This window comes from Oculina patagonica, chromosome 1 (assembly GCF_052425735.1).
Source record: "Oculina patagonica isolate OP01 chromosome 1, crgOcupat, whole genome shotgun sequence".
Lineage (NCBI taxonomy): Eukaryota > Metazoa > Cnidaria > Anthozoa > Scleractinia > Oculinidae > Oculina > Oculina patagonica.
In genome coordinates, this window is record NC_135758.1 from 12,216,922 (window position 1) to 12,233,654 (window position 16,733).

Below are 16,733 nucleotides of genomic sequence, written 5' to 3' on the forward strand. Positions count from 1 at the left end.
GCTAAGACTCTTCAATGAGTTGGTGAGCGAAGCGAGCATGCAGGGAGCCAGACTCATAGTACTCATTGAAGAGGCTTCGCCACCCATGTGTGTGACCAAAAGTGGGCCTGCTTGCAGGCTAGTGCATCTAAGCCGCCCTCCTGAAAGCTCAGAAGCATCGTGAGGATTGGACACAAGGACCATTATCAATGCTTATGAGACAGGTTACTGTTGTGTGACACAGTGCACCATTGCGTGACACTATGTTTTTGTGTGTGACTTACTGAGGTAGATGAGTCAGGCTACTGATAGCTGCTTCACTAAAGAAATTGACGGCACACACAACATAAGTACTACCACAACCCTTCCACAAGGCACCATAACCCTGCAATAGAATAACCACAGTAGCATTACTTTTTAATTACATAGTTACACAGTATGATTCTTTGTTGTCTGCGTTCATAAATACTCCCACCCTCCAGGATCCTAGTTAGGGAAGGCATTTTAAATTCACTGAGTAGATAAAAAATTTGGTGTCTTAGCCATGGCAACATCAAAAGACGCCCTAGATATGCTATGTTTGACATTTTAAAGCTAATCAATTGACAACAACTCAATAAAAGTTTTGCTTTAATCTATTTCTGTCCAATCAAAAAACGGAAAAACACTAAAACACAAACACTAAAAATGTCCCAAGGTAAGATTCAGAGCAACTATATTTTTTCATATACTTCAGGCAGTTCAGAGCCCCAGTTTATCATCACAGAATTGTACAAAGGTCACTTGATGATATTGAAGAGAGAAACTCTGTGCACAAGCAGATCAGTGTAGAAGCATAACTGACAGTCAGTGTGTACAGTAACTTGTAAACTGATAAAAAAAAACTTGTAGACATAATTATAAGTTCTACTGCATTCTATCATTTTGCACTGACCTGACTTTTTCTCAGTCGGAGTAAGATCTGGAACACACTGAACGGTGATAGGTGATACTTTCTAGCACCATGATTTACCTGATAGACCACAGTACAGTCAAATAGAAGCACAAAATAATTAATAAAGCATAACTGTAAAAGATATTGCATGTCGGCAATATTGCCCATTATAATACATCGAACATTTTTTCTTGCACATGATTGGTTTATAATAAATGCATCACGTGATGTAGCCAAAACTGGGGAATATTTAACAATTCTTCCATGAGCGCACCTTGGATATGAGATGGTAGATAGCCAACAAGGCGCGAGTGGAATAATTGTTTTATTAAAAATGCCTGAAGAATTGCTTTGAGCTCCCCAGCTGTTTTTGTTGACGCGACTATCACTGCTATATTGTGGTCAATGGTAAGTGAGCTCATATACCATCGCCTGTTAGCCAATCCAGGGCTCGAGACTAACGGTACCCAACTAAATGTAGTTTTGCAGGGCTAGCAGATTTTGGGCTTTCACTAGCCAAAATGGCTAGTGAAATTTCAGGCATTTTAGTGGAAAGAAACAAAACTGAAAAATGGTATTTTTCTGCCAGTGTGGGCATGAGCAAATGAAGCCGTTCCAGAACTTCAATTTTTGCAAAAGCATTTTGCCGTTGGATTCCCATACAAACACTGTAATTTCTACCCGCTTTGCCTCCTGTCAAGATCAGCCGCGAATACTGTGATAAGGCCTATTAAAACTTATGAAGGAAAGTTAACAAAGAAAAAATTGCTTGTGAATGTTTTCTTTACCTAAGGCCTTCAGCTCATCATTATTTCTGATAAAAAAAATGAAACACAACATGTACCTGGCATTGCCTCCTGAAAACTGTGAACGGATGAGTTACAAACTGTGCAGCTAAAATACTAAAACCAAAAACAGTATAAATTAATATAAATAGTTAAAAAAAGATTACAAACTACAGTTGAATCCCGATAACTCGAACCTTCAATAACTCGAACTTCCTGCTAACTTGAAACCTTTTCTGATTCCCCTCCAGGATCTTGTTTTCTTACTAATTTTACCCTCGATAACTCGAACTCCCGATATCGGGAACCTTACCGATTTCCCTTGAAGGTTCGAGTTATCGGGATTCGACTGTAACAATTAATGGATGTTAGCCCATCAGTAGACTGTTCACAGCACTCTATTTTTTTTCTTCCATCATTAAATGCGGGAAAAGAATTGCAAGAAAACAGTACTCCCGGCCTGACCAATCGATAAAACCGATAATCGTTTTTTATTTGGTTTGATTCAATATGGGTGTTATTACATCAACTCAGTGGCTTTTAAAAGCGATCAATAGCTCATTTATTCATTTTCGTGATATACTGTTATGTCTGATATGCAAAAACAATGTTATTAAGAAATGGCGCAAGGTTTACACTAGCATACAGATTACTTGAGAAATACAACAGCATAAGTACTGTTATGTGCAGGTACAATAAAATTATGACGTAAGCTAAACAAGCCAAAGAAATTAAAGTTGAATAAGCAGCAAGAGGAAATAGCCTGGAGATAAGTGGCTTGGTCTAGGTAGATTCCTATAATCTCAAAAAGGAAAACCAAGTGATGGAGCAAATACCACAGTATAATCTCTAAAAGGACCACAGTCGATCTTTCTTCGCACTAAAGTAATAAATGAGATAGCGAAAAAAGAATCCACGTATATTTTCTGTAGTATGTTCATTGTCGGGTATACCGGTATTTGTCGAGTAGGAGCGACCTCCGTCATCAACTACGGCTTCGGTGGCTCTGTTGTTGTTGCTGTTGTTGGTAGCTTCACAACAGCCATGAATGGAATCCGCGTCAGCTGACGATCAGTTGTTTTAGGATTGCAAAAATCTTTTTCTGGATATCCTGGAGAATTGTCCTGCCCTTACCAAAGTAAAAGTATGGGTTTGATATGGCAAATTATGGCCCATATCTGGCCCATACATGGAATACATATGGGATGGTTAGACCATGATATGGAACTGATATGGGGCCTATTTTTGTAAAATTTCAAGGTATGGGAAGAGTATGGGTTTTTAAGTTAAAGGGAAGCTTTGTATGGTTTTGCTATGGGAATAGGTTACCCATAGGAATCCCATATCATCAGGTAATCTATGTTCACTTTCCTTCCGTATGGAAGTGATATGGGATAATCATGCTATATGGAAAAACTATGGGAATATGTCACCCATACTTATTCCATATCAGCTGTTATTGAATTCTTGTTCTCTCTCTATGGCAGTGATATGGGATTATTATGTTGCACAGAAAAACTATGGGATATATGGGTATCCCATATCAGCTGCTAACAGGACGGGGAGTGGGGGTGGATTCCACCCCTCTCCATTAACAATTAAAGGATGGGTATGTTCGAAAATCTATCTTCTGATATACCCCAGCATTATATCATGATGTCAAAACGGCCACCGCCATCCTGGATCTGCCATCTTGGATTTTAAAATTTTTCCAAAATGTCAGAAAACCACCCAAAATTACTGAAAAGTACTCAAAAGCAACAAAATGGTGCAAAAAAAAAAACTAAATTGGAAAAAAACTGAATTGGAAACGAACTTGCCAGCCTGGTGACTAAAATTGAGAAGGAGAATTGAAAGTGTTTGCTAATTTAGCAACTTAAATTTTCACAGCGAACAAACTTGAGCAGCCAAATGGCCACTTAGGCAAAAAATAAACTTGCTTCATCACAAATGACAATTATATCAAAACAATCATGCTCGAAGTGGTTGTGATAGGAGCACTGAAATAAATACCGTTCTCTGTTTCACACTCTTCTGGAAAAGGTTCAGAGTCTGATTCACAATTATACTTAACACTGAAAATGTCTGAAGAAGCATCGTCATCTTTAATAAAATTACATAAAAAGCTTACATTTAATACATAGCTTACTGTCATGATCGGTGAAATCTGAATGCTTGTCGTCGCGTCACTCGTGTTATCGTTTTGTCTTTCGGCTATAAACTCTCCACAATCCGTACGCGTTGAAAACTTTGTCGTTGTTGTTGCAGAATTGTTCATTGTTGTCATTACAACCTTCAGATAAACTAACTGACTGCAGTACTCGCTGGAACACCTTCATGTAGTTGGGTCGTCGAACACAAGACATCATCTTCGAACTCAAATTTGTTATCACATCTGGAGTTTGCAATCGATGGAAATCACGTAGACATCGTTTACCTACAGTACGTTTTGTTGTCTTGCTGCCTGGAACTTATACGGGTTCGAATACTGCATGTGTTCTTTGTAGCGTCCTCTTTTTCTACGATCTACTCATCGCCAAGAAATCCGCCATTTTGATTGTTTACCGATCCCAAGTGAGTGCGACCGTGAGAGCATGGGAGCGAGATTACAAACAATGCGCACGCAGCTACATTGGAACACGTGGTCACTTTTAACCAATTACGAAGTGACAGAAAAGAACGCGTCCTTTTCGAATTTTTGTCGCTTTCTCCATTCCATCGTGATCTTCGCTGTTTTTTCGAGTGTTTTAGCCACTTTTGGAGAAAGATTCCGCGATGATTTCGTGTTTTCAACACCAAAGTTAGTGACAGAAACGATGGCTGGTCGTACCTCACGAAAAATAAATGCCCCAGCTCGTCTAAGAGAAGGTAAGTAGTGACATTTCTCAGGTTGATTTGTGTGCAAGTCTGTGTCCAAAAGCTTGAAGTGTCATTTTCTAGACCCGCGTTTTTATAAACTGTCTCCTCTATGTTGGCAAATTTTACGTTGTAAAGTTAATTGCTAAATCTAAGGCATAGTGAAAAGTACTTTTGACTGATAAACGAGTAAAAGTTCGCACGAATTCCATTCAGATCAAAATCAATGTTGTTTCTATACACATGCAAGTTCTTATGAGCTGGACTAAAATGGTGCACATCAGTGAGTTGACCTGAGTTAACGAGCTATTTCTAAATAGATCGACTTTGTTTGTTTAACAGAGACTTGGTAGTATGTGAGGTATGAAGATGATTTGAGGGTCCTGCATGAAGATGAACTACATGTACATCACACTTCACATTAGAAGGTCAGTAAAGGTTTCCACATTTTTATTTTATCACAGACAATCATGAGTCATTTTTCTCAAAAAATAATAATTTTGTTTATTGCAATTTTTGATATTCTTAATAATGATGCCTAGACAAGCCATTTTTTCTCCAAACACCCCCTATGGAGGGCACAAATCAGACACCGCAGTTGGGGGTTGGGCTAAGATAAGAAATGGAATGTCCCAATCTAACATTGTCTGTAACCGTGTGTGAAATTACACAACAGTGGTAAACAAGCCATGGAGTCTAATATTAAGTTCCAATATGATATCAATTAATTCCATCACTTGCATCTACGCCTCAACACTCACTGCTGAAACATGATATTATTGGGTATGATGAACGTGGTATGATTTGTTATCGAATGTTTAAAGTTTGGCAGACCGTAACAGCAACTTTCGCACCCAAAGTTCAACACATTCCGGTTTTGAAATGGTGAAAGGATTGGATATAGAGACTTCTTGATCCTGCATGAGCTATTTTAATATGCATTTGAAGGTTCACTTGAATCACTTTTTGTGTAAAGTTTTGTCCGTTCTCAATTTTTATGCTGAAACTTGGGTGCAAAAGTTGCCATTAGGGTCTGCTAAACTTCAACCTTTGATGACAAATCATGCCATGTTTAGTATCCAATCACACGTTCGTAGATCATTTATTATTTGGGCAAAAAGTGTTCATGCTTAGATGCAAGCGATGGTAAGAGTACTCTTTCAGTTTGCTGTGCTATCTGAATGGTGGCAAACAAAAGTAATGCTCCCTTGGTAAGTGCTCAAACAGTTTTCTGAGTTTGAACACACAGCCATACTATTTTATTAAATTATTGGTAACCCAAATGAGACCGACAATAATATTTTTTCTTGGTTCTGCTTTTAGGTAAAGTGTGTTCAAAGTTCACCAAAGATGGATTACTCAGCCAGCCAGGTTGTCAGGAAGATAAATATGAAATGTGTGGAGGCCAGACATCAGCCAAGGACACAAATACCTGCATGAAGCTGCCAGGGTGCAATGAACAGTGATTTAATACAAAAGCTAGTGTCTCGATAAAGAAGTCATACAGCTTTGATAAGACATTACAATACCAACAAGACATTATTGAAAACAGAGACTCTTGCCTATCGTTTTTAATATAAGCTACAGTGAGACGTGAACAAGTCTTGTGCAGTTTTAAATGTTATGACACTTCAGAATCAACTTTTAAGTTGTCCATTTAAAAAATTTAACTTTTAAATTTACCGCAACCAACATTGAGCTGACATCATTATGTTACACATTATATAATGTTAAAGAATCACTTATTCAAAAAATTTTAAATTGCATGTGAAAAAAGTAAGAATGCATGATTTGCAATAAAGGTATTTAAAGTTTAAATGCGAAATGGTGATTTTCTTCTACATAGATACATGGGTTGTTCACATAATCCATTGTTTCCATTATAAAAATTCCATATCTTTTCCATAGCTAATGGAACAAGTATTACAGACATATGGGATTGATATGGGCCTGTTGCCCCATACCTTTCCCATATATGGGAATAGTATGGATTTTGACGAAATACGTATCTTTCCCATAGATATGGGATTGGTATGGGACTTTTTGAAGCTCCCATACAATTCCCATATCATTTTTCTTTGTGTACCATTGATTAAAGTTCCCATACCATTCCCATAGCCCATATCATTTCCACATATGGGAATAGTATGGATTTTGACGAAATACGTATCTTTCCCATAGATATGGGATTGGTATGGGACTTTTTGAAGCTCCCATACAATTCCCATATCATTTTTCTTTGTGTACCATTGATTAAAGCTCCCATACCATTCCCATAGCCCATATCATTTCCACATATGGGAATAGTATGGATTTTTACGAAATACGTATCTTTCCCATAGTGAAGACAATAGAGAGGCAATATGTGCAAAATATGGGTTTGATATGGAAAGTTATGTGCCATATCAAAACCATATCAAACCCATATATGGGCCATACATTATCCCATATCAGACCCATACACGGTCCATATATGTCCCATATCACCCAGTTTGGTAAGGGTGGGGATGTCCAAGTACGTTGCAAGATATATGGCAATCGATGAAAATCGATAGCAATTGACTATCGATTGGTCATCGATTGGCCAATGCCAATCAATGTCAATTAACTTACCATTGATTGACATCGATTGATATCGATTGATTGATTGATTTCCAATGATCGATTTTCATCGATTGGTCAGGCCGGGAGTACTGGAATGGATGTCAGCACAAAACTGGAGGCAGGATGGGGTTGGGGGGGGGGGGGGGTGGAAGCAAGAAAAAAGAGGAGCTGTAACCATCTCCATTACAGGTGTAGCAACACTGCAGTTTGGCCTAGATAATAGTGCAAAGAAGAATACAATGTAAACTCCATATATCTTGCCGCAGGTACCACATAAGTACTAACTAAAAGGAAAACTAAACAGACACAAAGCTACATGGTCAACAACATCACACCCTGTCTAACCTTCCAGTTCCAATGGCAAATCCAACAAGTCTTTGTGTACTTTCTACAAAGGAAACAATATCAGAAAGCTTCAATGCAAATGCAAAGAAAAAGCTTCTTCTACACTAAATAGTACAGCTTTACTACACTGCTTTCTTCAACCAAGAATCTTTTCTCAGTTCCAATCAGCATAGTGCAGTGGAAACTTTCACAATCTTACAGACTAAAAATAAGGACTGGTCATATTTGTTGGTTTATGTCCAAAGAGGGTGGTAACTGGGTTGACAAGTGGCATGTGATTTGAGCAAAAATTGGCACGTGACACGTGACACGTGAAAACATCTTAAATCTGGTCATGATTCATGAACCGCTGGTCTATTCTGGTTTGTGACCAGGTTATTTTGAGGGCTGTAATTTGTGATTCCGGCTGAATGTGAGAACTGATCTGCCTCCATCCATTGCGTTCCTGTCAAAATGTATGTTGATTTTGTTTCACACTTGACAGTGTGAAATAAATAGGAATTAAAAATGCTTCTTTTACAGGCTCAATCATAGTAACTACATTTGTAAGGCACTATTATTTGACTATTGATTAACTGTCATGGTTGATTAGCCCCTTCTTAGTGTGGGTTAATGACGTGCCAGTAGAGTTTTTGAGAGCGCCCAACCGGTATTCTGGGAGGCCATGGGTTCGATTCCCGTCGGGGACTCAGATTTTTTCTTTGTCCCACGCTCGTGTCATGTAGAATAATATTCTTTACTATTTATCACCGAGCTTAAAATCTACCATCTTTATTATTTACTACAAATTTGATGATTTCGACATTGCTGATCCTAGCAGTATGCAGGACGCGTGTCACATATCAACCTAGTAAATGGCCTAGCTCACAGCGAGTCTCACGTAGCTCAGTTGGTTAGAGCGCCCAACCGGTATTCTGGGAGGCCATGGGTTCGATTCCCGTCGGGGACTCAGATTTTTTCTTTGTCCCACGCTCGTGTCATGTAGAATAATATTCTTTACTAAGGTTAAGACAAGTTGAGCACATGCTCAAAAGAAGGTACCGGAAAAGTATGCGTTGATCCAAGTGGCCCATACTGCCAGAGCTATGTCTGGTTTCTGTAGCATTAAGCGACTAGGAGTATTTCTACTTCACCCTGGATGGGATGCCAATCCATCGCAGGGTTACCCCCCAGTATTATTTCGCCAGTACCCATTTATACACCTGGGTGGAGAGAGCAACTATGAGAACAAAACACCATGACCCCGATGACATGATGGTCCTGATCAGGATGGGCTCAATTCCAAATATTCGGTATCATAGATGACATGGTCCAGCACTGTCTTGCAATATCTGTTTACAGATCATCTGGTAATATTATATTCCATGAGGCACACTGAAGGTCACCCGGGGTGAAATAATCATCGCCAAACTTGTAAAGTACGTGTAACATGTAAAGCTGTTCGTGGCTTCTTGTTTTTACAAATGATCAGTGACTCCGATATAGTGAGTAGATCTGTCAACTCTCACGCATTATGCGTGAGTCTCACGCTTGGCGATCCAAAATGTCGATCTCACACATACAGGCCAATTTCTCACGCCTGACTGACAAATTTCGATTTCTTACTCTTAAAACCCTTTAAATGTAATTTCAATTCAAATTTTGGCATAAAATAATCTGTAAAATGAGCATTGTTATTCGTGTTTGAGTCAATTTCACTCACTTTGGCAGCATTTGATCATCGACAGAACATCTTCGTTACTCTTCGGCAATGCTCGGAAGTTGCTGGAACATCTTCGGAAATCTCCGGAAATAGTCGGAACATTTTAGGAAAATTTAGAGAACGATCTCATGCTTTTGACTTAGGAAACGTTGACAGGTATAAGTGAGTAGCTAATAAAGCATTGCTTTCAGAATTGTTTTTAAAACTTCTCAATTGCCCATTTTTCAGCATCGGAATTTTATTGGCCGATATATACAGCCCCCCAGCTTAATGCATATGTTTTGTTATTATTGTAATTCTTTGTTCTTTTCCTTGACGTTCAAAATTATAAATGACGATTGTGTATACACCCCACAAAAAAACTACTAATATTTATCATAATATCTCTAACTATTAGTATATTTGACGGTGGGCAGTTTAAGCAAACCTAATTTAGGCATTTAAAATGTGTTATTTTTCTGACAATTAAAAATTTACACCCTTCAGTCTGGCTATTTGGTTTGCATATTCTCGGCTAAATTTACTTACCTAACTGATGTTCTTTTGGTGTCTTTCCATTAACTGACGATAAAACATTTTGCTGAGCCACTGTTTCCTGGTCGTCCACAGCTTGTTGTCGTGAAAGAGGCAAATTTTCTCTTTCAATTCCCCTCAATCTGTCGTACACCATTTTGATTTTTCCTTTCAACCCTGTTACCCAGTCTACCAAGGCTAGATATGTTTGTGGGGCCTGGGAACCAACGACCTGCTGCCACTGTTCCAAGAGTCAGGGAGGGGAGGGATGGGGAATTGTGTCTCCAAAGAATGAAGCGAGGTCAATGGAATCCGATGCTTTTACAGAAGATTGATAAGTTTTAGTGCAAAGCATAAGCTATAAGCTGTGCGCTGTTTGTGTATTACAGTCTGGATAGGACTCAAAGCTATCCAAAGCTATTCAAAATTATTCAAAGCTATCTGGAACCGTTCAGCTAAGATCAGCTACCACTGGCTTTTTCAGTCCACCATCAAAATTGAGACAGCCCATTAACTTTCAAGGTTTTTCAATGCTGTGCATTTGAATGGATTCTGTATCTTCGGCGTTGTTATATTTTTCGTTCGGGAAAAAACTTGTAACAATAAATAATAGATTTGTTTATAGTACGTGCGTGTGAATTCGCAAGGACCATCAATGCGCATGGGATCCAATATCGCGGATATAACGAAAACTTGACATGTGATTGGCTGAATTTCTGTGGTTTCGCAGAATTAGCGGTCCCTCAGCTCTTGATCTCCGCATTGCAGTATTTCACAGCGTGTTACAACGAGAATTAAGCAATATTTTGCAATGGAAGATATGAACAATGCCCCGTCAAATGACCAAGTGTCAGTGAATCAAGAGAAAGCTAAAACACAACAAGTGAATTTAAAAGCCGAAATGGAGAAGGCGGTGGAATGGGCTAAAAAGAATCCTATACCCGCTGGTAAGTCTGTGTTCATTTGATGGGATAATATTATTACCAAGAATCGACGAGAAGGCTTGCTTAGTTTGAGTTCTTTTATCGTTGCTATCGGCTATATAGCCAGGGTTGAGCGTGTCAAATCCACTGATGGGATGAGATGAGAAATATCTACCAACAGACCAGCGAAGGAGCGTTTAAAAATGTTACATCAAGCGGAGCGAAAGATGTTGTATGTTATAATTTCAGTTTCTAGCTTCCGCTTTGCCTTTCTTGGGATGCAATAAGTGTACATGTAACAAGATCATTTTCTAGCTTTGATACTTTTTTGCACCAACTATAAAAGACAATTTTGCTTTGCTCAAGATTCGTATTTTGTTATAAAATAACACAAACAATATATATTGGCTTTGTTAGCATATCGGAATAATAATTTATCAGTTGCTAGGATGGGGAAAAGCCAAGAAATAATGTCAATAGCTTGTACGCTGTCCATCAAACTACAGACAATGTAACACAACGGCAGATTTCGTTTCATCGAAGCTTGGAACCAACTTCAAGCAAATGCATTCTGATCAATGGGCTAATTATTGACAATTTTCTTTCGCAACTTTTCGAAAGAATCGTTTGTGCAATCTTAATTAATTTATCCATTCGAACGGTTTTGAAATAATGCCCAAAAATAAAACTGGTATCACAACGTGACAAATTATGTCATGTGTCGGATCCAACGCTGATTGGTGGAATAAATAGTCATGTGACAGGTCCCCAGGGGCATTACACGATTCGTCGCAAGCCCGCCTTGGAATAAGAAATTCGTTGAAACTTACAAAAATGTCGACCTCGGAGACGATAAATACGGGCAAAGAAAAGCTTGAAAACTGGCTGCAGGAGAAGAATTATTTTACTGATGCCTTAGACAAAGTGGAGAAAAAGACCGGGGTGAAGAGGATCTATCTATTTCTTGGTAATTCGATAAATTATCTTAGCTAATTTGAATGGACTTTCGTTCAGGACGATAGACGTGTGCCTATAAAAATATGGGTGTTCTTGTCTTTTTTCAGGTCTTGTTGCAGTATTCGCTCTCTATCTTGTTTTCGGCTATGGAGCAGATCTGATTGTAACCATCCTGGGTTTTGCTTATCCCGCTTACCAATCGTAAGTCTTAAATATTTTTAAAATTGCGAATTAGCTGTTTGCTATGTTAACGTTTGTTTGCTTTAGACCGCCATTGCATCTGTGATAAACTTGTTTAAAACCACCTGGCTCATTCTGACATCCCCTAAGCGTTTACTGTTTCCGAAGCCCTGGCCATAATTAAAATAGCTAATTTAACGATAAATTTATTTTCCCTGCTGCGTTGCTTTTAGTGTGAAGGCCGTGGAAAGTGAAACAAAAGAAGACGACACGCAATGGCTTATTTATTGGGTGGTGTTTGGAGTTTTCAACATCGTGGAGTTTTTGTCAGACATTCTGCTTTCGTGGTTCCCTCTGTATTTCCTAGTCAAGGTAGCGTAATGTTAGAGACATTATAATGTGTTTTTTTTAGTTGTCGGATGACATATACCTTAAATTCTAGCTTCTTTTATTACGAAATACTGGCATGGCTAGACACCTTCGATCGAACATGTCCCTTACCAGTAATTTTGAATTTATTGGACTTCGGACCCTCTCGCAAAGGAAAGTCGTTTTAACAGATCCCCACTCTTCGAAGCATAATATTTAACGTCTTGTTGTCAAATTCAATCGGTGATGAATCTAAACTAGTCTTCGAAAAGGCCATTAGCCTTTAGTGCTTCCTGCTAAATCCTAGATAAAAGCATGCATTTATGGTAAGCTTACCACATTTAGATTGTAATTTGGTTTTAATATTCTTTCTTTAGCTGATATTTCTTTGCTGGTGTATGGCGCCCGTGTCTTGGAATGGAGCTAACACGCTCTACCACAGAGTTATCAAGCCTTTCGTGTTGAAACACCAAACTCAGATCGATAAAGCTTTGGATAAAGTTGGCCAGAAAGTTGACGAAGTAGCCAAAGAAGGTATTATACTATATAAACTAAACATTTAAAAGATTTAAACTTGCAACTTTAGACAGGTTACTGAGTGTAAATTGCCATTTGTCATTCATTCTGTATTTGCAAGACTGCAGAAGTTTATATAAACGTACAAATTGTTTACACATGAAATTATCACTTATAGCTGCTTAAATTTGAATCTGTTCATCAGTTCAAGAGTATAAACCCTTTGTAGAAGGAAATATGAAATTGTATTTTGTAATTCAAAGTTGATTGATTGGTTGGGGCTGTCAAAAAGCTTTCAAAAGGTGATTTTCATGAAACATCAACAGTCCTTTTAAATGATTTTTGGGGAGTTTGTTGGTATTGAATAATTAAACAGCAAAACAGCATCACAAAGAGCAGATGTTTCAAGGCAAACCTTGTAACAACTGGCTTTGAAAACAGAGATAGGCACCAGCAAACACATAGCTTTTGGAACAGCTGCTGGCAATGTTGATGTTGAATAATTTTCAAAAGCAATAGGAAAACTGCTCGCATTTTGGCACTTGCTTGGTATCCCTCTCAAAGAGGAAAACATAAGCAAAACATTTACAGAAAAAATCTGAAATTATTTTCCAACAATCTATCGGTATGATACTATCCTGAAAACCAGACCTTGAACTGTGTTTTGCATTGCATCCAGTGAGAAAGAAGCAAGAGGACTACAAAATTAATATATATGTTATTAGACACTTTAGTATGTACCTTATTGTTACTTATTTTCGCAGAAACTTGATTTTGGGATTTCAAAATGAAAGGTTCAGGCATATTTTGGGGGACTTAATTTCCAGAAACGTTAAGAATAAATTTTCGTGGGTCTTTAATTCACATAATTAAAAAATTGAAAAAATTAAGTTCCGTGAAAATAAGAAACAATAATAATAAGTCTTGTGGTATTTAATTGAGTTGGTATCAAAATGGAAATGATGGGCCAAAATGTATAGTGTCGCTTCACACTAAAATGTCTAATAAGAGACATTTAGGTGGTTTTACTAGAAAGACTGAAAAAATTTTTTTAGAGTTAAGAGGGGTAACGACCTTGTAAAAAAAAAAAAAAAAAGGGAAAAGTGATGGAATTGGAGTCCAAAGAATCATAACATTTCCACTTTCTTCTTAGCTTATGACTCCATCGCTTATGATCCGGAGAAAATTAGATCGTCAAAGTCGCAAGCAGAAGGGAACAATCATAGTGCTTGTTCTCACACTTCTCAAGTGCTTCTTGCATTTGCTTGCAACTCCCACAATCTAGTGTTTACATGAACATAAGGGCATTCATAAGTGGAGTCTGAACTCTGCTTACAACTTACTAGGTTGCAGCACTCTGCGTTTCTGATTACAACTCTGACTCTGTCGCTAGTGAAAACCAGGCTTTATAAAATGTTTTGTTTACTGTCTCAAATTCTGTGTTGACTTCAAACTGTGCTTATTGCTCTTGCATGATTAGAATAAATAAGGCAGTGTTCACATAAGTCTTGGTGCCTGGGCATGGTGCCCAAGTACAATTCTCGCCGGGTACTAATGTGAACATACTATTTTTTTCAAGTTCCCACTCGAGTACAAGGTCTCAATCTTGTACTCCAGCACTTGAGGGTACTATGTTGGGTACTTTGGTTTTCTGTGTCTGAACAAGATGCTTTTTTTGCCGGTGCTCAGGTACCAGTCCTCGGGCACTAAGTGTGAACCAGACATAAGAGGTCTCCAGAATAAGTTAACCGGTCTCCTAGAGTACAGTAACTTTTTAATACATACTAGACTTATACAACGTCTTTTCGAGTGGTATACGGTTATGGAATATCCCACGAGTTACTTGTAAAATTATTTTTTTTTTCTCGGTATACAGGTCACAAGCTTTTAGGCGAGTGTGTATACTGAGAAAATACAAGTGACAAGTGGGATATCCCGTTGTGGATTCCACGTGAAAGTGTTGTGTAACTATTTTATACCATGCCATAGAAAATACGCCTACTAAATTTGCCAGTACCCATTTATACACTTGGGTGGAGAGAGGACGTGTCGAGAATAAGATCGCAGTGCACGATGGGAAGGTTGGGTTGAATACCGTCGAATATACAACAGCTTTCCTGTACTTCTGATTGGCTGCATATTTCTATGGCATGGGAATCAGTTTCTCGACTAAAAAAGGCAAGAAGGGGCCTACCTGGCGTCCATTAATCGAGTATTTGTGTTCCTTTTCCATCATTTCTGCTCTCCTGAGTGCAGTTGGATAATAAGTTGTTACTGTACTATGTGTGATGTCGTCTTGCATCACTAAACAGATGATTTTGTACTTTTGCAGCCAAGGATGCCGCTACTGAGGCAGCCATAAGAGCAGCAACAGAAGATAAGAAAGACTCCTAAACCTCAAGAACTCACCAAAATGAAATAAGTCAGGACAATGGAAATCAAAGCACTGCTTGGGAATGCTGAATGGATACCAATATCTAACTATCTAGAACAGCCTCCGGCAAACAATGTTTGATTCCAAAAGGACTCTTTAAAAAGATAAACATCTTATACTATCTATTCTTACTGTTTTCTAGTAGTAGATAACTTTTATTAAAGAATTCCTTTTTGCCTAGTTAAAAACCTTGTGGTAGATTTCTGCTCTTAAACTTTTAAGATATTTCTGAATAAGTTATCTTTTCTGTTACTCTTCTTTGCACATAAGTATGTTTTCGGCTGCCTCCATTAGAAAGCGACCAGCCATGCTGCGGCAAAAATAGTTAAGCCGCCAGGCGAGCCCGATGAATCGAGCGACGATCTCTCAGGCTCTATTAGAGCTGGAAATCAACTCTACTGAGTCTATACACGGCATTTGTTGACTGTATTATCCCACTGATTTGGGTATCCTAACGTATGGGGGTTTGCAGGTGTTTAACACCACATTCATCCCACTCAAAGTGCACACCGCATGCAGTCTTTCCCTTAAGCAATATATAATTTTAATTTTGTAGGAATTTTCATTTCCACTCTCTGGCTTCTTCAGTACAGTGAAGTGTGTTGCACCGTGGCTAAAGTATCATGCATTTCACAATACAAAATGTGAAAAATGTAAGACAACAATATTGTGCATGCAAAATAAAACAATTTTGCATGCAAAATAAAACAATTTTGTCAAAACAATTTTACAGGATGTTCAGTGCTTTTTCTCAGAGGGTCTTATTTTGTTTTAGTATGACTGTGATGTAATTTCTCTCAAACTGTATAAATTACAAAAGACTGCTATTGTCGCCGTAAATAGGTTCAGCACAGAGCTACCAAAGTCCCTTTTGTTAGTTTACTTGTTATTTTCCTTATTAGGTGCAAAAAACCTGATTCTTGTTAAATTTTATTTGTTTTACAGTAATTATTCAATTTTTAAGTTGTACGTTAATCATAGTTGTGCACAATAACAAAGTTTTACCTGCCTGGCAAGGTAGCACCTTTGACTAAATTGCACAGTATTATGACAATAAAATGTTATTTGAAATTCCTAACCAACTGTTTAAGTTTTTTCTTCTTGTTGCACTTTAAAATCCTGTCCAAATATACACAACTCATTTGTATCAGGGTTTGTTGTAGTCCTGGAAAACCTGGAAAGTCTAGGAATTTTGTTGTGGCACTTTCCAGGAATGTAAAGTCCTGAAAAAGACTACCGGCCGAAAAGTCCTGGAAATCTGTTAAACTCAAGTAACAACTGAATTCTCAAATCTAACATTATAAGAAATGCAGAGACAGTAAGGAGAAATAATATTGAGATCCTGGGAGTGAAATGGTTAAATGTGAATTTTGAAGTCCTGGAAAAATCAATCTGAGTCCTGGAAATTGTTTGTAAAAAAGGGTATGAACCCTATTGTATGCACTAACACTTACAAGAAGTTTGACTTTTACGCACTGTACTACGTTTTGGCCCAAAACATTGCAAAGATTTTTCTTGCATGTGGCAGTAGCTCAGTCCAATTTTCCACCCGAAGGAAACAAACAGTGGTGAACTTTTGAGTGTTTCTTGACCCCAGGAGTATACTGGAGGGAGTATATTTGCTCCTGGTCAATTT

At 38.1% G+C, this 16,733-nt stretch overlaps 2 protein-coding genes and 1 long non-coding RNA gene across 4 annotated transcripts in view; 2 read left to right on the forward strand and 1 right to left on the reverse strand.

Annotated features, from left to right (window-relative positions):
* The window catches only part of LOC144656924 (mitochondrial outer membrane protein SLC25A46-like), a 16,755-nt gene extending 6,851 nt beyond the window's left edge, over nt 1-9,904 (reverse strand). The window contains exons 1-5 of the mRNA XM_078517188.1: nt 9,734-9,904; nt 7,504-7,546; nt 1,758-1,815; nt 914-991; nt 264-364 (exon numbers count right to left, since the gene is read on the reverse strand). Of these exons, the coding sequence (XP_078373314.1) occupies nt 264-364; nt 914-991; nt 1,758-1,815; nt 7,504-7,546; nt 9,734-9,875 (422 nt within the window). The 5' untranslated portion in view covers nt 9,876-9,904. The remainder of the gene's footprint in view (nt 1-263; nt 365-913; nt 992-1,757; nt 1,816-7,503; nt 7,547-9,733) is intronic.
* Nucleotides 3,622-6,644, forward strand: LOC144657086 (uncharacterized). Its single transcript, XR_013571463.1, has 3 exons — nt 3,622-4,566; nt 4,897-4,982; nt 5,878-6,644. It is a non-coding gene; the product is annotated as an uncharacterized LOC144657086 (long non-coding RNA).
* Nucleotides 9,905-10,484: 580 nt separating the features above from the next.
* On the forward strand, nt 10,485-16,175 carry LOC144657019 (receptor expression-enhancing protein 5-like). Of its 2 annotated transcripts, none has more exons than XM_078517304.1 (5): nt 10,485-10,665; nt 11,706-11,799; nt 12,012-12,150; nt 12,525-12,681; nt 14,996-16,175. In XM_078517304.1, the coding sequence occupies exons 1-5, from the start codon at nt 10,530-10,532 to the stop codon at nt 15,055-15,057; spliced, it is 588 nt and encodes a 195-aa protein (XP_078373430.1). In that variant the 5' UTR covers nt 10,485-10,529; the 3' UTR covers nt 15,058-16,175. The 2 variants fall into 2 exon arrangements, with proteins under 2 accessions (XP_078373430.1, XP_078373438.1); XM_078517312.1 differs by lacking the exon at nt 10,485-10,665 and adding an exon at nt 11,417-11,608.
* The last annotated feature ends 558 nt before the right edge of the window (nt 16,176-16,733 follow it).

What these genes read in the sequence shown, in the direction of transcription:
- LOC144657019 (XM_078517304.1), top strand. Translation starts at nt 10,530, where the DNA reads ATGGAAGATATGAACAATGCCCCGTCAAATGACCAAGTGTCAGTGAAT. An exon ending in AAAGAATCCTATACCCGCTG is followed by an intron (nt 10,666 to 11,705) that starts GTAAGTCTGTGT and finishes GTCTTTTTTCAG; the next exon opens with GTCTTGTTGCAGTATTCGCT. An exon ending in TGACGAAGTAGCCAAAGAAG is followed by an intron (nt 12,682 to 14,995) that starts GTATTATACTAT and finishes GTACTTTTGCAG; the next exon opens with CCAAGGATGCCGCTACTGAG.